The sequence below is a fragment of the Capra hircus genome, chromosome 18 (assembly GCF_001704415.2).
Source record: "Capra hircus breed San Clemente chromosome 18, ASM170441v1, whole genome shotgun sequence".
Lineage (NCBI taxonomy): Eukaryota > Metazoa > Chordata > Mammalia > Artiodactyla > Bovidae > Capra > Capra hircus.
The window spans coordinates 63390221-63410459 of NC_030825.1; the positions used below are offsets into that span (position 1 = coordinate 63390221).

Here is a 20239-nt window from a genome sequence, read left to right on the forward strand (position 1 = left end):
GTCGATGCTGTGAAGTAGATGAGACAGGATGGCAGTTGAGCTGGGAAAGGGCTCGGGGTAGAGAAGGTGGAAGGATGGATTTGAAGGTCACTGAGGACACAGAAGGGAGAGCGCTCACTGCGTTTCCCTTCATTTGCTCAGCAAGTATTTCCCAAGACCCGCCCGCCCCCCCCCCCACTGCCCCCAGCTTCCCTGTGTGGCAGGTTCTGTGTTCAGCAATACTGGGGGGAGCAGGGAGGATTCAGAGTCTGCCCTGTCCTCCAGGGGCTCCCAGCCTGGTGGCAAGACAGACCTGGATACAGATGAGGGGGAAGTGGTTGGTAACGTGCCAGGCTCCACCAGCTTCTCTGCTGATAACCTGGAGCCGCAGAAAGCAGGCAGAACAGAGGAGGGATGGGACGACAACTGGGTATTGGGGATTTCCCTCTGGGGTCCCTGTGGTGGACAAGAAAGACCGATGGGCAGGGGACCAGGGAGGAACTGGACGAGGGCAGTGTTGGAAAGAGATTCTGGGAAACGCGGGGAAAGGAATACAACTCACAGGACAGAGGGGCACTGACTGTACGGATGATAAACAGAGAGGACTGGAAGAGGTGGAATTAAAAGAGACAGATTTGGTAGGAGAAGGGGAGCAGAGCTGGCTAGAGGATATTGGATTCTAGTGTTCACAAGCCAAACATAAAGCAAGGCAGAGGTGGAGCACGGGCAGAAGGGAGAGAGATGGCCGGGGGTGGGGGAGATCAGGGCAACAGAGGCCAAAGCTGAGTGAGTTACAGGGGCAGAGGAAACAAAGACAGCGATCCAGAAAGGAGAGGAGGAGGGCCGAGGAGGGGCTGACACAGCGATGCACAAGTCAGGACAGAGGAGGCTCAGAGAAGCAAATATATATATATATACACGCGTGCGCGCACACACACACACACAGATGGAGGGAGAAAGATGCAGGGATGTGCCCAGAAAGAAAGGTGGGGCTTCAGAAGCACGCTTAGGGTGTAGGGGCCATCCATTTCTTTGGTTTGTTTCAGTATTCAAGAAATAGTTATTGAGTGCCCGCCTCTTCTAGGCCAGTCTAGGTGCAGGGAATGTGCAAGTGAACAGATGGCCAGGCTTGTACTGTCCTGGAACTCACAAGAGAGACACACAAGAAACAATAAGAAATTTCAGTTACGGCAAAGTGTTTCCAAAATGAAGCCGGAAAGAGAATTCCCTGGTGGTCCAGTGGTTAGGATTCCAAGCTTTCAACACCATGGCCGGGGCTCAATCCCTGGTCAGAGAACTGAGATTCCCACAAGCCACAAGGTGTGTCTTAAAAAAAAAAAATGTGAAGCGGGACGTGGTGACTTCAAATGAGGAACCTCAGGAACAACCCACTGCAAAGGTAACAAGGGTTGTGAGAAGGAAAGGCGCTCACCAAACATTCCGGCCAGGCAGTGACGCAGAGTTCTGAGAAAGCTGCCTATTTTCAAGGAGACCCCGTGGAGGGCAGAGGAAGAAGGGTGAGCAAATTAGGCTGAGCTTGGAAGCATGGGCTGGGGACCCGTCGTGTGGGGCCTCGTAGCTCTGGGAGGAAATCTGAATTTTACTCTAGATTCAGTGGGATGAGCATAAGAATGACAGCCCCTATTTTTACTTAAAAATGAAGTAACAGACCCACATTGCTGTGCCGAGAAGAGATTTAGGAGTGAAGGTGGAAGGCAGGAGTTAAGAGGGTGTCATCCTTTTCCAGTTGAGGCTGATGGTGGCCGGGACCAATGTGGAGGAACAGGGCGTGGGATTGTGGAGGCAGGGTCTATGGTGGTGGCTGTGAACTGGATGTAACAGAAGAGGGAAAGAAAAACCAAAGAGAAAGAGAAAGAGGGGAACACTTTTAACTGGATCTGTGAAGCCTGGGCGGTGCTGTTCTGTGCTGCCTGGAAGGGGGTCACTGGGGGAGAAGGGATTATGCAGAAGCCAAGCAACCTCCTTGGGACAAGACAATCTGAGATGCCTATGAGACATCCAAGCCGGGGTATCAGGTAGCCAGTTGGATATTTGAGACTGAAGCTTGGGGGAGAAGTCGTGGTTGGAAATCTAAGTTTTGGAAATGTCAGCAGAGAGGAGACAGCATGATTAAAGCCCCAGGACTGGATGAGGTGACCTAGGAGATGAGTGTGGAGGACACAGAAAGGACCCTGGCCAGGGCCTTAGGGTGGGGGGACATCTCCATGGGGGTAGGAGGGAGGAGGATGTAGTTAAAGAGGCGAAGAGTGACTGTGAATTAGGCAGAGACCTGAAGTTGGCAAATGCTACTGAGAACCAGGAGAGGATTTGTGGAGCAAAGTGGCTATGGGTTAGATAACATGGCCTTGACCTTGACATGCGGTCATTACCATGCAGTGGTGAGGACTGGAGTCCTGCTTGAGGGAGGGGAAGGAAGAGACTCACCGGGGGCTGGGGTGGGAGGGGTGGGGGGTGGGGGTGGGGAGATGGGGGGAGGTGGAGAGAATCGGAGGCGAGGTCATCCTTTTGGTATGACATTGTCAAGAACTTTCCCGCCCAAGAAAGCTCATATCCTTTCTGTGAAAGGAGAAGTAGGAAGGGTGGCAGACCGGCAGATGGAAGGGAGACAAATGCACGCTGAAAGGAGGGAGCCACGGCGAGAATGAACGATGGGGAGACCCGGGGCTTCGAGGGGAGCACAGAGGCAGGGCAGAGATGCTGCAAGAGGGTGTCCGATTTCTCAGAATGGAGACACCGGTGGGTGTCACCCAGCCCAGCTCCCATCTCACGTCGCCGCCAGCACCGAGCACCTTCTCGGGTTCCCCTCTGGGTCCTGCCAAGGCCTGGGAATACCCGCGAGGTGAAGGAAAGAACAAGCTTCACTCATTCATTTAACAAACAGTCCCTGAGGCCTTCCAGGCACCAGGCCGCACAGTCTCAGTGCTGGGAGCTCAGATCCACAGACAGGCAGTACGATCCATCGAATGCAGGGGGAGGTGTGCTCTGAAGTTGGGGGGCTTCCCTTCACCCGTCCCTCTGCTCATTCATTCATACAGATGCACATTTCCTAAGGCTCCCCGTGGGTGCAGTTTGGGCTGCGCGGTGCTGAGGATGGTGAGATGGTTCCTCTGGCACTCGAGCCCTGTCGAAGGCTCGGACACACATGCCCACGATCGGAATCACATCCCAGGGCGATGGGTGCCCCTACAGAAGCGGTACAGGGTGGACAGAGAGGCTGAAGGTGCACGGGGTCGGAGGGAGCCGCCAGCCAGGGGCGAAGGAGCTGGGGAGAGATGGGTCTCACTGGGCGGTCCTCGAGGGGCTGAGTTGGGGGGAGTGGGGTGATGATCCGGCCCTGCTGCCACTCCACACGGCTGTCCCGTCCTGTCCCTGGGGGAGCCGGAACTGCATGGACGGTCCCCCGGGGGTGCCCCGTCTAATAAACTCGGTGAAGAGGACTGCGACTCTGGATCCCTTGCCCCGGGCACCAGCTTCTGCCTGAGGCCTGCCCCTTCTCCCTCCCGGGGAGCCGAGGCCCCCAGCGTGGGGCGCTGTGCTTCCTTCCTTCAAGATGCAAGGGATTGGGGGCCCAGCCCCTCCCCCCTCAGACCCCGGGGTCCAGACCCCCTCCCCTCCCCCCTCAGACCCCGGGGGGGTCTAGGCCCCCAGCCCCTCCCCCCTCAGACCCGGGGGTCCAGACTCCGCCCCTCCCCCCTCAGACCCGAGGGGCCAGACCCCCTCCCCTCCCCCCTCAGACCCCGGGGGTCTAGGCCCCCAGCCCCTCCCCCCTCAGACCCGGGGGTCCAGCCCCCTCGCTCCCTCTCTCAGCCTCGAGTCAAAGTCCCCAGGTTTCTTCTCTTTCAGGGAACCGAGAACCCTGGCCGCAGCTTTCTCCTCCCTCAGACCCAACAGTTGGGTTTCCAGGCGGGCGCGCTCGGTCCCGGTTCCCCGCCCGTTCCCCGCCCGCCGGCCCCCAGGAGACGGGACCCTCCGCTCCCGCCCGCGCCCCTTAAGGAAGCAGACGTCCCCGCGGGCTCCTCTGGGGTCGGGACCCGCCCCCAGCCCCTCCTCCGCGGGCAGCCTTCCTCCTCCCGCCCCTCGTCCCCTTAAAATACCCGGGGTCCCTATGGCAACGGGCGCGGGCAACAGGTGCGGGTGTTATTTACGGGTTGAGCCCGAAATAGCCGGCGAGGGTGCAGGGGGCGGCGGATGGGGCGAGGCCGGGAGTGCGCGGAGCGGCCGGTCCGGCGGGCGGCGGCGCGCGGAGCCGGCGGTTCGGAGGCCTCGCGGAGCTGGGGGCGGCGCGGCGCGGAGGCAGGAGAGCCCGCGGGGTCCCTGCCCGGGAGCCGGGGGTGGGAGGCCCGAGGGAGGCGCCCGGCCTGGAGCGGGCCCGTCCCGGCCGGCCTTGGGAGCCCGGGGGAGGGAGGCGAGCGATCGCAAAGGGACACCCAGCCCGTTCCGGGCCCCAGCCGCTCTTCGAACCGCGGCGGGACGTGGTCCCCACTTCCTGAGCCACAGTGCGGACCACAACCCCTTCATCTGAGCCCCAGTGCGGACCCTGGGCTGCCCTCGCGAGTCTCGGGGTGGCGGGTATCCCTCGGGCCCCTTCTCTGGGCCCCACGGTCCCCTCAGCCCCCGGTCCCCTCGCAGCCCCGGGCAGACCTTTTCCGCTCTCCTCTCTGAATGGCCAGGGAGAACACCCCCGCCCCTCACTTTCCGGAATTCCAGCAGGTCCCCAGCTTCCTTGTTCTGAACCCCAGTCAGGACTTTGCTGATCCCTCTCTGTTAAAGCTGGGGGTGGGAGGCGGTGGTTCCTACTGCCTCTCTCAGACTCAGAAGTAATTCTGACCTCCCATTCGGAACCCCTGCACCCCAGTTTTTCCTCTTCTGAACCCCAGAGGGGACCCAGCTCCTTCTCAGACTCTGAGCCCAAAAGAAGCCAGGAAGCATCCCCCTCCCCCACAGACACAGGACGACCTCAGCTCCCCTTCCTGAGAACCCCAAACTCTGAGCCTTAGGGGGAAGCTCGGATCCTTCCCCCCGCCCCAGGAACACAGTTTCCCTGTGGAAACACAGATTCCTCCCAGTGGGGACCCCAGAGCAGCCCCTCAGAGCTTCCGCAGACCCTCACTTCCTTCTTCTGTAGCCCTCCCACCTCTGCTCCAGGGTACCCAGGTTCTAGCCCTGAGGCTGGGGGAACTTTGCCTTTCTCTGGTCCCATCTTCTTTGCTGAGCTTCTCTGGGTGCCTGCCCCCGGGGAATCTCAGAGGCTTCTCAGCTCAGGATCTAGTATTTTCTCTGTATAGTATATTATCTAGTATATTAAGACTCGGAAGTGACCTCGACTTCCCCACCTGAGGTTCCTGGGGGGACTCAGACCTTCCCTTTTCCGAGCCCCTCACCCCCCCCGCTGCCAGACCCCAGGCGCGCCCCTCCCCCCCCCCGCACCCACCCCCAGGAGCCCGCCTCAGCCCTGCCCTCTCGGGCCCTGAGCCCCACCGCCCGCCAGGCGCGATGATGATGTGGTCCAACTTCTTCCTGCAAGAGGAGAACCGCCGGCGGGGCGCCGCCGCCCGGCGGCGGGCTCGCGGGCAGCCCAACGCCCAGATGACCCCGGAGCGCGAGGGCAAGATCAAGCTGGCGCTGCTGCTGACTTCCGTGGGCGCCACGCTGGCCGTGCTGGCCGTCGGCACCGAGTTCTGGGTGGAGCTCAACACCTACCGGGACAACGGCAGCGCCGTCTGCGACGCGGCGCACTTGGGCCTCTGGAAGATGTGCACCAAGCGACTGTGGCAGGCGGACGTGCCCGCGGGCAGAGACACCTGCGGGCCCGCGGAGCTGCCCGGAGGTGAGGCCGGCGCCCACCCCCGCGCGGGGGCCGGGACCCCCGCAGGCCGCCGAGAGGCCCCAGAGAGAGCCTGCCGCGCCCCTCGCCCCCATCGCCCCCAGGAGAGCGAGCTTGCACCCTCAGAATGCGCCCCCTACCCTGCCAACCTCAGCCTGTGCTTCCGGGAATAACTGCCCCAGGCGCACCCTGTGCGGAGAGGGAGTCTGTATCACCAAACTAGCCTGGGTCTCCAGGCCAGCCCCAGACTATCCCAGGACCTCCAAAGCTCTGCACCTCCAGCACAACCCATGATCCCAGACATTTGTGTGCCCCTGGACCAGTCTGTACCCCCAGAGAACCTATAAGATAGGTAGAAAGGTAGACAATTGTCTGACTCTTTGCGACCCCATGGACTGTAGCACACCAGGCTCCTCTGTCCCTGGGATTTTCCAGGCAAAAATACTGGAGTGGCCATGCCTCCCTCCAGGGGATCTTCCCCACTCAGGGATCCAGCTCGGCTCTCCTGGATTGCAGGCAGATCCTTGACTGTCCAAGCCACCAGGGAAGCCCCAGAGAGCCCGTGTCCCTAGAGAAACCTTGCGTCTCTGCCCACAGCCTGGAGCCTGAGACCCAGATGGTGACTCTGGACACAGTTGGTGCCTCAGACAGCCTGTGTCCCCACAGAAACGCCCCCGCCCCCCTGAGACAGTCTGCTCCCTTAGAGAAAGACTCTGGGTTCCTGGTGTCAGCTTGCTCTTCCCACTCTGGAGACAGCCTGCGGCCCGACCCTGCAGGCCCTGGGGAGACAGCCCGGCTTGACACCTACCCCAGAGTACAATCTGCTGTTCCCTCCTACTGACTCCACCAAGACAGAACTCTCAGGAGACACCTCCCACATCCCAGGGCAGCCCTCCTGCTTCCTGGAAAATCTTTCTCTCCCTGTTTCACCTCATGTCCTCAGACTGGACACTCCAGCCCCCCTCGCTGTCTCTTCCAGACACTCCCACAGCCTTCACCTTTCCAGAGTGGCTCTTTCACCCCCAGCCCTTCCAGAGAGCTATCCCATACCTCTCACTCTCCCAGACGGGCCATGCCATGCCCTAAACTTACACCAGTGGGACACCCTATACCCCCTGGGAACGGAGACGAGATCTCACTCCACCTCTACTGACCCAAGGAAACTACCTGACACCCCTCAGAGCCCATTTAGGATGTCGCATGCTTGATTGCCTGCATGGCATCGCCAGCCCTCCTCTTTCCTCTCCAAAGGATGTCTTATCATCTCGTGTGTGTGTTCCACTGCTTCAGTTGTGTTCAACTCTCTGCAACCCTATGGACAGTAGCCTGCCAGACCCCTCTGTCCATGGAATTCTCCAGGCCAGAATACTGGAGTGGGTTGCCATTCCCTTCTCCAGGGGATATTCCTGACCCAGGGATCAAACCCAGGTCTCCCGCATTGCAGGCAGATTCTTTAAACACACGCTTGATAGCAAAACGGGGTGCCACGCACCCTTGACCTGAGATACCCACACACTCATTGTGCAGATGGGTTCATGCTCACTCCTCAGAGCCTCAAGCAGATGTTCCCAAATTTTTGAGAAATGGGATGCTCTGGTGAAAAAAAAAAAACAGTGTTAGATGTTGTAAATTAAGTATGCTCTAATAAAAAATTTTAATAGAGATAAAGTCAGAAATATGTATTAGATGCTTATGTAGTGCCTGGCTTGGTCCTAAGTATTTCATCTGCATTAACTTATCAATCTTCCTAGCAACCCTGTAAGTAGTTATTATCATCCCCAAAACGAAGAGCAAGAAGTGAATATAAATGGATCTGGACTGCTGTGGTGGTCCAGTGGTTAAGAGTCCACACTGCCAATGCAGGGGGCATGGCTTCCATCCCTGTTTGGGGAACTAAGATCCCACATGCTACTGTGCTGCTGCTAAGTCGCTTCAGTCGTGTCCGACTCTGTGCGACCCCATAGACGGCAGCCCACCAGGCTCCCCGTCCCTGGGATTCTCCAGGCAAAAACACTGGAGTGGGTTGCCATTTCCTTCTCCAGTGCATGAAAGTGAAAAGTGAAAGTGAAGTCGCTCAGTCGTATCCGACTCTTCGCGACCCCATGGACTGCAGCCTACCAGGCTCCTCTGTCTGTGGGATTTTCCAGGCAAGAGTACTGGAGTGGGGTGCCATTGCCTTCTCCACACGCCACTGTAATGCAGCAAAAAAAAAAAAAAAAAAGTATATGCAATTTGAAAAGAACTGAAGTTTTTTTTAAAAAGAAAGAAAGAAATATGAATGGCTCAGTCTAAGCACCCAGGCTAGTCACATGGGGCTTGAACCCTGGTCATCTCATTCTTAACAACTACAATATACTGCATCTCATTAGTCTGTAAATATGCCCCAGAGGTCCTCACTGCACTGGACGGGATGTCCCATCTCCCCTAACTGCATACTCTTGTCCTTCACATCCCTTGATGTCTCTCTAATGATCAGAAAGGGCTTCAGCTTTCTTAAAGGACCATCCCCATTAGCCCACAGTCCTGACCCTTCAGAGGACATCTCCCAGCTTTCAAGGTTTTAGAAATATCCCACCCATCAAAGGACATCCCCAAGCGGGGGTGACCTATATCCCACTCTTTATCCAAATGAGATGTAGCACATCCTCTGAGATAAGAGACAAGATAACCTAAATCATTAGCAGCCAAAACGGGGTACCAGATACCACACACTCTCTCAGAAAGATGTACCACGGCCTCTCACTCTCTAGATGAGACTTTCCGTTTCCCTTGCGGAGGAAGACCACGTTCCTCCCCCAGCCACTACAGATAGCATCCTCGCCCTTTGCTCCACTGCACGAAGCATCTTTTGCTTCTTACTGCTGCAGAATCAGGACTCACTGCCCCCGCCGGGATACGTCATGCCCTTCTCCTTCCGTCTGAGTACCAGGTGGAGTGTCCACATCCAAGTACCACCTGGCTCAGGAGCTTACCTCTTGTCCTTCAGCACCCCTCTTCACTTTGGAAAGTTCCTACCACTTCCCAAGACCACCTGACCTCACTTCTGTCTCCTTTCCCCTCTTGCTCGCAACCTCTCTCCTCCCCTTTTATCACTCTTCTCAGTTGCCCCATCTGTGGAATGAGAAAGCTGATTCTAGGTGTCTTCTATGGGAAATTCTGGCTTTAAAATGCAATTTAGAAAGCATCTCCCCTCCCCCAAAGTGTGGGGTTCCTTAAACTTCAAGTACACGGAGTTAGATGAATCATAGCTTTTCAGCTTGTGTCACAAAATCATTACCAGCCTTAGCTGGTTCTTTCTTGTGCGTTATTTTGCATTAAAAAATTTTTTTCCCTAATTCATCTCTTTAATGCATTGGGTGTATGTTTTAACTTGGAAAATATACAGTGTTATTTTTATAGATGTATTTTAATTTACATAAATGATATCACGCTCTAGTTTTTTTTTTTTTTTTTTTTGCTCAGTGGTGTGTTTCTCACATCTTTCCAGTCTGCTTTCTGTTATTCTAGTTCGTGGCTGCTGCGTGCTGCAGAGGCTTGCCTGGGGAGCATCCATCACGTTTCCTTGACTATTCCCATAGAGATGAGCATCAGGTTGATTATCCTGACTCCATGTTTTTATACACAGTGTTGCAATAAACATCAGGCAATACATATATTTTCCTGCATGTGGTTTTTCTCTGGATGTATACCCAGAAGTAAAATTGCTGGGTTATAGGGTATAAACATACTTCATTTCATAAAGTACTCCAGAGTGCTTTCCAAAAAAGACTAGTACCTGTTACACCCCCAGATGTTTCCTCTTGTCCTTCCAAGTGCTTAATATTATCCTTTTAATATTTGCCAATCCAATTGATCTAAAGTGGCATCTCCCTGCTGATTTAAGTTGCATTTCTTTGATCCCCGGTGAGATGGAGCATCTCTTTATGTTCTTGTGAGTAATCCAGGCTTCTTCTCCTATGAACTGACTATTCATCTCCTTTGCCCATTTTTCAACTGGGTTATCTCTCTTTTCTTGGTGATCAGCAGGAGTGTTTTGTGTAGACAGGAACCCTTTCTGAGATAAAGAATCTCTTCTGAATGTGTTAACCTTCTGCCTGGATCTTGGTGTGCTCTGTTGAATAAAGTGGTTATCCGTTTCTAATCTCATTTGACCCTAAACAAGTTCATATGATAGAGTCAGGGAAGAGACTATTAACTCACTTTACAGAGGAAGAGTCAGAAGCTCAGAAAGGTCAATAGCCCTCTCACGGCCACAGATCTGGACTTCTCAGCTCTGGACTGGAGTCCCAGCTCCTGGATAGCTGTGTGATAGCAGGTGGCTTTCCTTTTCGGGACATCATTTCTCTCTATCAGGGATGCTAGCGTCATATTTCTGGGTTATTGTGAGCTATGCTAAATGTCCAACCCTGAGCTTACACTAGGGGTCTCCATGTCATTACCTCTCTTTTTCTCTCCCCTGCTCCTCCTACAGAAGCAAATTGCACTTACTTTAAATTCTTCACCACGGGAGAGAATGCACACATCTTCCACAGAACCACAAAGAAAGGTAAGAACATTTCACCTGGGAGAGGGGATGGGCTGACCACGCCAAAGGAATTCTTTTCTTTCTTTTTAAACTGACATAGAGTTTGTTTGCAATATTGTGTTGGTTTCAGGGATACAGTGAATTGATTCCATTATTTTTTTTCCGATGATATTCCCTTATTTATTAGAAGGTATTGATTAAGCTTCTCCGTGCTAGACAATAAGTCCTTGTTGGTTATCTACTTTACGTACAGTAGTTTGTATCTGTTAGTGCCAGAGGAGTTCCTGATAGCATCATGCTCTTCTCTGCTTTGCCGCAGGATGGGCTCAAGCTCCTAAGCCTTGGGAGGGCTCACCTTTGGGGAGAGGTGGCTCTTCAGGGCCCTCTGTCCAGCGTTCCTGCCTCAGGTGTGCCTTTCCCACATGCTGTGCTATTCTGGGCACACCCCAGCCCCTCTCTGTGGGAAGTACGATCACATCTCACACGTGTGCATTTCCCACATGCTCAGCACAGCCCTGAGAGTTTCCTTTATAAGACTTCCAGTCCTTTCCATGACTCTGCAGGGCAGGGCCTTTATCTTAATCTGCCAGATGAGAAAACGGAAGCCCATAAAAGATTTCTTTTCCCAGGAAGTGGCAGAGAGGCACAATTTAAACCCAAATAATTCCGACTCCAACTCAGCGCTCTTCTATAAGCCATGCTGTAGACATGGAAATGTTTCTGAATCTGCACTAACTAGTATGGCAGGCGCTGACTAAATGTGGCTGGTGCAACTACGACACTGAGTTTTCCATTTTGTTCCATTTAAATCCATTTCAAATGAAAACACCATCTGTGGTTAGTGGCTACATACTAAACAATGAAACTCTTAAGACTTTACCCTTTCTACCCTAACCACAGTTTCTCCACCACCCCAGCACCTCGGTATCCTCACCAGTAAAGGAACTGTGATCGTGTCATCAACTTTATCTAGTCTTTATAAGGATTTAATGAGATGGTACAGCTAAAACACACAGTATGGTGCCTGCACATAGTAGGTCCTCATTAAACAGTGGTTTCCTATCTTCTCCACTCCTTTCTTCCTTACCTTGGTGCTAAGTGGGCTTGGGCAAGCCATTGTTTCCCCCCCCCGCCCCCGGCCCCAGGATAGTAAAACACTCTCAGGATATGGCTATGGACCAAGTGCTGTGCACCACGCTGTGCACTGGGCACATTACATGTGTGATTTCTAATCCTCACAGTGGACCCAATAAGGACTTTTGTCTTGATTTTTCTGGAAGAGGAAAGTGAGGCTCAGAGAAGTTCTGTGGCTTTAGCAGAATCTCCCAGCTAGGAAGTAGCTAGGGAGAATTCCAACGTGGATCATCCCACTGTAATGTACTGCCTTCTCTGTTGTCTCCCACACACACACACACACACACACACAACCCACTGCCTCAGTCTCCCCACTAGTAAACAAACGGTGACCAGATCATAAATAATAATCGGTAGTTCCCATCTCCTTCTAATCCTGGCTCTGCCCATTCTTGGCTCTGTGACCTTAGGCAAATAACTGACCCTTTCTGAGTCTCAGTTCCTTGAACAGTATAAGGGAAATATTGGACTGGATGGTTTGCTACTTGAAAATTCTTCTCCAGTCCTGAACCTCTCATATTCCTGGTTCTGAGTCCCCAGAGGGGAGTTCTCACCGCTTCCTGCACCCAGGGTCCTCTATGTCCCCTTCTCCTCCTCACAGAGGTGAATCAGGCAGCTGCAGTGATAGCAGTGCTAGGCTTGGCACTTATGGCCCTGGGGTGCCTCTGTATCATCATGGTGCTCAGCAAAGGTGCAGAGTTCCTGCTCCGGGTTGGAGCCGTCTGCTTTGGCCTCTCAGGTGAGGGTTGAGAGCCTGCAGACTAAGGACACTGCATGTTAGGAGATCTGGATTTCAACCCCTCTTGCATGCTGGGAGGCCAGGTCTTCAAGCCCTGTTGCATGGTGGGAAGTCGGGTCTCCAAGCAGCACTGCATGCTGGGAGGTTGGGTCTTAAAGCCCTGTTGCATGCTGGGAAGTTGTGTTTCCAAGTACTGTTGCATGCTGGGAGGTCGAGGGAGGTCTCTGAGCACTGTTGCACGTTGAGAGATCAGGTCTCCAAGCACTGTTGTGTGCTAGGAGTTGGCAGAAGCTCAAGTGCTATAGAACTCTCAGAGATGGGAGAGTTCTAAGTTCTGCTGCTGAATCAAACACTTTTTTTGGATTGGAATCTAGGGTCTCCAAGCACTGTAGCCTGCTCACAGGGTGAGGGAGAGCCCCATGGGCTGTTGCAGGCTGGGAGGCTGAAGAAGTTAAGCACGGTTGCATGCTGGGAAGCGCAAGGGCTATAGTAGTCTTAAATATGAGAAAATTCTAAGCGCTGTTGTTGGCCAAGAATTGAAGGCTCTCTAGACACTCTTTTAGATTTGCACTTGGAGTCTGTAAGAACTGTTGCATTGTTGGAGCTGACGGTCCCCAAAGTCTGCATCTTGTGAAATGTAGCCCTCATTGGATCAGATGCTTTCTAAGGTGGATAGATAGGTCATTCATTATAAAAGTTTCACTTATCTTTCATGGATCTACTGAGCACCTACTATGTTCCAGGCATTAGGCTAAAGGCTGGAGATATAAGATTCATAAGACAGACACTGTGTCTGCCCTCATAAAGCCTAGATTCTGACAGAAATAGACAGTAACCAGCAATTCAACTATAGTTGTGATGAGAGTTATGATAAAGCATATAACGGGTATACACTGGGGTGGGAGGTATGTCAGGGAAAATTTGAGAAAGTGGTATTAAAGCTAATAATCAGATGAGGAACAGAAATTACCCAGAGTATGGTGTTGACGGTAGTGGCAGCCGTGTTGGTGGTGATTGTGTGGTGGTGGTGATGCTGGTAATGTGGTAATAGTGATTATAAACAGGATATGTGAAGTCTGTGAAATATTGGGCAAGTTTGAGGAATAGAATGAAGATCAGAGCATAACGCAGGGCAAAATTTGCACAAATGTACAAGGTAACCTTAATCCACAGATGGTTGGTGAAAAATGAGGCAAGGGAGATACAAATGGTCAAGAGCACACTCAAACAGAAATGATCAATAGTCACATTCTTTTAAAAAAGCATTTATTCACTCACTGGCTGTGTCGGGTCATGGTTGTGGCGCCGGGGATCTTTCACTGCAGCTCATGGACACTCTGGCTGTGGCGTTCAGGCTTAGTTGCTCTGCAGCAAATGGGGTCTTAGTTCCCCAACCAAGAGTCAAATCCATATCCCCTGCATTGCAAGGCAGACACCCAGGGAAGTCCCAGTAATCACATTCTTCTTCTTGTTTTGTGCCTTAGAGAGCTTCCTAAATAAAGGGGAGAAGGTCAGTCACTCCCTTTCCTTTGTTTCATTTATCCATTAGTTCACTTAAATCACTGCTATGCACACAGACCCGTTACACTATGTATACGTGTGAACATGTGTGTCATAGTAAGACTATGCAAGACAGAAGGGTTAACGGAATTATCATCTGGCTAAGGACATAGAAATGATACAGATATCACACAGTTATAAGTGGCAGTAAGTAGAGTCCTGTGAGAGTGCCTAATGAGGGCACTTGGTTTAAAGCAGAATTAGAGAAGGCCTCTTGGAGGAGGTGACTCTTACAACATCAAATTATTCGTAACCAAGCTAGAAAACGTTTGGTGAATTTCAGGTCCTGAAAGACAGCCAGTGAGGTTGGAGCATGGAGAGTGAGGATACCGGTGTAAAAGACAAACCAGGAGGGATTTTCCTGGTGGTCCCGTGGTTAAGATTCCATAATCCCAATGCAGGGGACCCGGGTTTGATCTCTGGTCAGGGAACCGGATCCCACGTGCCACAGCTAAGATTTCACGTGCCACGACTAAAGAGCCCGTATGCCGCAACTGAAGACCCAGCACAGGCAAGTAACTAAGAGATGAGTGACCTTGGGGAAATTGCTCTCCTTCTCTGAGGTTAAATTTCATCTTTATGAATTCATGCATTCAAGTATCTGTTTATCAAGTACCTATTCTGTCCATCCATCCATCTTTGCACTGATCCCTCAGTCATCTCCCTCCCCGCTGCTTTTTCTTCCTTCCTTTTCCCCCCATTTTTCTGCTTCTTCCATTCATATATTCATCTGTCTGTCCACCCATCCATTCATTCAATGATACGGTGTGTCTTTAATATCTCGTAAGTGCTGGATGCTGTGTTAGGTACTACTGGGGACAGAATGAAGACCAGATTAAGATGGTTTCTGCTGTCATGGAATTTTTAGCTCGGTAGGAATTTGGTGTTGGTGTTATTCTTGAACTCATGCCTGTGTTATTCCTGAGGGTGCCACAAAAGTGCGGACATTAAAGTGTTTTATGAAAGTTTCGGGCACAAAAATGCTCTGCAGATCGTACAACCAAATGAAAGTGAAGGGTAGATCTGACTCCGCAGTTATTTTTCTTATACTGGATATCAGGGCAGGTGGGGGTTTCCAGGTCTCTCTAGACCTCAGACATGTTCAGGTTGTATTGTTTTTGTCCATAAAGCATATGTGTCAGGTGCCCTATATTTTAGGGATATGAAACAAACAAGTTCCTGGCCCTCACAGGTTTATACTCTATTGGGAGAGATAGAAACCAGGCAAATAAATTACACTTATACAAATTAATGTATGTCAATAATTACCAATTGTGATTAATGCTATAAATGAAAAGTAAAGGGTATAATGGAAACCTGTAACTGGTTAGACCCAACAGAGTGGTGGTGGTCAGGGAAGGCTTCTCGGAAGAAATGTAACTTAAGTAGGGATGTAGAGAATGAGCATGTGTAATGTAGGCTTAGGGAGGGGTAAGCAGTTGTTCCAAGCACCATAAAGGTCTCCACGCTTGAACAAATTGGGTGCATTCAAGTCCTGAAAGAAATCTTACACCATGCCACTGTAGGGCGGGAAGGGCAGCTTGAGACGAGGCTGAAGAAGTAGGCCGGGTCTGGGTCCCATGGGCCCCTCTAGGTCATATGAGAGAGGCCTTGCTTCTGCCCGGAGCTGCTACCCCTGAGTTCTGTGCACGGCTGGCTTCTTTTCGTCCATCTGGGTCTCAGCTCGAGTGGGGGAGTCCCAGCCACCCCCCTGGATGCCACGCCCCTTCCCATCACTCTGTTTTTGTCTCTTTCCTAGCGTGCATCACGGTCTGAAATTACCCCGTCTTCTCATGTGTTTGCTTTGAGAGTCACAGCCTGGCTGCCCAGGCCAGCAACAGCCCATAAATGTGCTTTGTTTGGCAGGCAGTGTATAGAGGTTTCTCTGAGCCAGTGTTTAAACTCACCCAATATTTTGGGTGAATGCCCCCCAAGAAATAATAATCGGTTTTGAAAATTCCAGCTGTTCTTGGAAAACCAGGAAATCTAGTCCGTTAAGTCCCTGCTTCTGATGAGCTGCCCTTGGCTGAAGCTGGGTCTGGGCCACCCTTTGTCACTGTCCCCACCACACCCACCTGCTCATCTGTTTGTACTTTCTCATTGTCCCCTGGAGGCCTCTGAGTTTTGCAAGCCTGGGCTTGTTTACCATCTGTCTTCTCCAAGTAGAACATAGGTTCTGTGAGGGTCTCCCTTTCTTTTTTCTTTTTGTAATCCAATTGCACTACAACTTGCCTGATCGTCTTTTCATCTTGTAATCTGCCATCACTGTTTTTTCCTTTCAGCTTCATTGGCATGTGAGTGACAAGCATATATTGTGTGCATATATACATATACACACTTATACACGGGCTTCCACAATGGCTCAGACAGTAAAGAATCTGCCTGCAATGCCAGAGACGGGGGTTCAATCCCTGGGTCAGGAAGATCCCCTGGAGGAAGGCATGGCAACCCACTGCAGTGGTCTTGCCTGGAGAATCCCCACGGACAGAGGAGTCTGGTGGGCTACAGTCCAAGGGGTCGTAAAGAGTCAGACACGGCTGAGCACACAACACGGCACATACCTATATATACACACTGCTGTATATAAGGTGTGCACTTGATGTTGTTGGGTTTTCGTTTCTTCGTTTTGTATTTTGGCCACACTGTGTGACTTGCAGGATCTCCGTTCCCTGCCCAGGGATTGAACCTGGACCATGGCAGTGAAAGCGCCAAGTTCTCACCACCACGCCGCCAAGGAGCTCCCCTACCACCCGATGTTTTGATATGTTTTGATACACATGATACAATCGTCATGACAATCTAACTAGCTGACACATTTTCATGACCTCACGTACTAATCGGGTTTTTTTTTTTTTGGTAGCGAGAACATTTAAGGTCTACTCTCTTGGCAAGTTTTATGTATATGGTATAGTAACTGTAATCACCGTGTGCTGTGCCTACTTGCCCAGTCGTGTCTGACTCTTTGCAACCCCATGGACTATACAGTCCTTGGAATTCTCCAGGCCAGAATACCGGAGTGGCTAGCCTTTCCCTTCTCCGGGAGATCCTCCCAACCCAGGGATCGAACTCAGTCTCCCGCATTGCACGTGGATTCTTTACCATCTGAGCCACCAGGGAAGCCTGTGGTCACCTTACTGTACAGCAGACCTCCAGAACTGATTCCTCTTGCCGCTGAATGTCTGAACCCTCTGATTAGCATCTCCTCATTTCCCCCTCCCCTCAGTCCTGGGCAACCACCATTCTGCTCTCTGCGTCAGTGGCTTCAGCTGAGTTAGATTCCGTCATCACTCTTTACTAAAGCCTTGATGGAGTCTCTCTTTTTAAAAATTATTTGTACTCATTTATTTATTTGGCAAAAGGAGAAGGGGGCAGTAAAGGATAAGATGGTTGGATGGCATCACCGACTCAATGGACATGAATTTGAGCAAGCTCCAGGAGATAGTGAAGGACAGGGGAGCCTGGCGTGCTGCAGTCCACGGGGTCGCAAAGAATCGGACACAACTTGGCGGCTGAACAACAATGACAACATTTATTTGGCTGTGACAGGTTTTAGTTGCAGCATGTGAGATCCAGTTTCCTAACCAGAATCCAACTCCAGGCACCCTGCACTGGACCACCAGGGAAGTCCCCTGATGGAGTCTTAATTTGCCTTTTGTGATTCTTGATTCCTTGGTTTGCTTTATTCTTTTTTTTTTTTTTTAAGCAGTGAAAGAGACATAAAAGTTACCATTTGAACCCTTTTTTGAAAACACCTTTATTTTATATTTTGACCATGCAGTGCAGCATGGAGGATCTTATTTCTCTGACCAGAGATCAAACCCATGCCCCCTGAATTGAAAGCGTGAGTCTTAACCATTGAACTACCAGGGAACCCTGCACCATTTTAAGTGCCCCCTTCTGTGGCGTTAAGTTCATTCACACAGTCATGCAACCATCCCCACCACCCCTCTCCAGCACTTTAACATCTTCTCCAGTTAAAACTCTCTCCCCATTAAACACCAACTCTCTGCTCACCCTTTCTCTCTCCCGGCACCCACCTTTTACCCTGTCTTTGTGAATTTGGGTCTTGTTCTTTCTCTCCGGCTTCTGAAATTGTGCCTGCTAGAGAGCAGGTGCTTAGTAAGTGATCCTTGAAGGGATGCTAGTGAAAGCGCAGAATATGTCTCGGGTTGAGGGGGGGCGGCTCTGGTAGGCTCCAGTCCTTGATATCTCAGCACAGAAGGAATTCAGTGAGAGGCGAAGTGATGGATAAGAAGAGATCTATTAGAATAGCACGCTTGTAAGTGGGCAGGTGAGAGGGTGCCGTGCTGGGCATTTAGTGGGCTGCAGTTTTATAAACAAGAGTGAAGTGGGGAGGGGAAGAGGATCCCCTGCTGTCTCATTCTTAAGTCCGCATCCAGCTTCCATCATCAGCAGCTCCTCTGTGTCAGGCGGGGAGTTTTCTTGTCCCTACACGGTCAAACCCTGGGTTGGGATGATCCCCTGGAGGAGGGCATGGCAACCCCCTCCAGGATTCTTGCCTGGAGAATCCCATGGACAGAGGAGCCTGGCAGGCTCAAGTCCATGGAGCTGCAAAGAGTCAGACACGACTGAGCGACGCGCACACACACACACACACACACACAGTCAAGCTAGGACAGTAACAGTGCAATGGAAATGAGCAAAAGGGTGGTAACACAAAATAACTAAGATAAGGAAAATCCTCTCAGGTTTCAGCATGGCGTCCCCTTTTCCTTATATCTTTGTTTTAGTGCGCATGCCCGGAGAAGCGTGTCCTAGGGGTCATTCACTTACTGAGCCCACTGGGCAGGATGTGGGGCTCATGCCATCACTGTTTCGTTGTGTGAGGGCAGGTCTGATTGCTAAGCAAGCTGTTTGGTTATGGTTCTGTGGTTAAGCAAACCTGCGTTTTTTTGGCGGGGGGGTGCCATACAGCGCACAAGGATCTTAGTTCCCTGACCAGGGATTGAACCCCAGCTTCCTGCAGTGGCAGCATGGAGTCCTAACCACTGGCTCGCCAAGGAATTCCCTGGCATGTCTTCTGGAATGGTCATTAACTTACAGGGGTCTCCTGAACATTTTCCTTTACTCCTGACCCCCTGGCGGGATTGCCTATTTAAATCACCTCCTTTGTCCCTTCGCTCCACCCCGTCACCAGGAGGGGCCTCTCAGGTTTCCGGCTTGAGGAAGCATGTTTGGGGGGCTGTACTGGGGTAGGTGCTCAGACCTCAGTGGGGGACCCCCGGGGCCTGAGGACCACATCTGTTCTTCTCTCCCCACAGGCCTGCTGGTCCTCGTCAGCCTGGAGGTCTTCCGGCATTCCGTGCGAGCCTTGATGCAGAGGGTCAGCCCCGAGCCCCCCGCGGCCCCGGCCCTGACCTACGAGTACTCCTGGTCCCTGGGCTGTGGCGTGGGGGCCGGCCTGATCCTGATGCTGGGAGGTGGCTGCTTTCTGCTGCTCACCCTGCCTCCCGGACCCTGGAGTCCCCTCTGTCCCAAGTGGGGCCAGCGGGCCCCCTAGCGCCACCGCCCTGCATTCTCTCAGCAGCTTCCCAACGCCACTCCGCCCTCCCCACCATCCCCTTTGCATCTTTCACTCCGTGCCCCAGAGAGACTGTGTTCTCTGGACTCTGGGGCCCACGCTGTTTGCACAAACCTGCCCCTCCCCCTCGTAAATACCTTTTTCCTCTGTAAATATGTTTTTTTTTCCTCTCCATGGCTGGATTTGGGTTGCTTGGGGGTGGGGCGGGGAGAGGATTTTTTTGCAAACGAGGGTCCCCAGGGAAGACTGCTGGGGACCTGATGGGGTAACTAGCGGGTGGGGGTGGGGGTGGGTGGGCGAGGTCAGGGGGTCTTAGGAGGGAATTGGACCTTCTCATTGCCCAGATTGGGATGTATTCAGCTGTGGGAGAGACTTCTTCTGGGAAGAGGGGGGAGGGGAGAATCTCTGGGTCTGACCTGGCTGCGGTCTGATTTGGGATTAAAGGTTTGGAAATTTAACAACTTTGGAGTCTGCTGTGATGTGGGTTGTGTATTCCAGGGTAGGGTAAAGGGGTCACTGTGCTCTTCAGAAAACCTCTGCCTGCTGCTCAGTCAGCCCCAAAGTCACGTGTCAATGAACCCATAGTGAGCAATGGAAAACCCAGTATGGAACACAGACACTGTCGCGGGTTGAATGGGGACCCTGCGGGAAGTATGTGTGGGGTCGGAACCACCAGGACCTCAGAATGTGACCGCGTTTGGAGACGGAGCCTTGCGGAGGTGATCCAGTGAACAAGGGGTCACTAGTCCGAGCCCCAGTCCAGCAGGTGCTTGCGATCAGTCACTCAGTGGTGCCTGACTCCCTGCGACCCCGAGGCCCGTAGCCCGCCAGGCTCCTCCGTCCTTGGGCTTCTCCAGGCAAGAACACTGGAGTGGGTGGCCATGCCCTCCTCCAGGGAATCTTCCTGACACAGGA

General features: G+C 52.2%; 1 protein-coding gene across 2 annotated transcripts; it reads left to right on the forward strand.

Moving 5' to 3' along the window:
* Positions 5411 to 19782, forward strand: CACNG6 (calcium voltage-gated channel auxiliary subunit gamma 6). Of its 2 annotated transcripts, XM_018063038.1 has the most exons (4): positions 5411 to 5827; positions 10296 to 10370; positions 12085 to 12222; positions 19065 to 19782. In XM_018063038.1, exons 1-4 carry the CDS (start codon positions 5494 to 5496, stop codon positions 19301 to 19303), a joined length of 786 nt encoding a protein of 261 aa, XP_017918527.1. In that variant the 5' UTR covers positions 5411 to 5493; the 3' UTR covers positions 19304 to 19782. The 2 variants fall into 2 exon arrangements, with proteins under 2 accessions (XP_017918527.1, XP_017918529.1); XM_018063040.1 differs by lacking the exon at positions 12085 to 12222.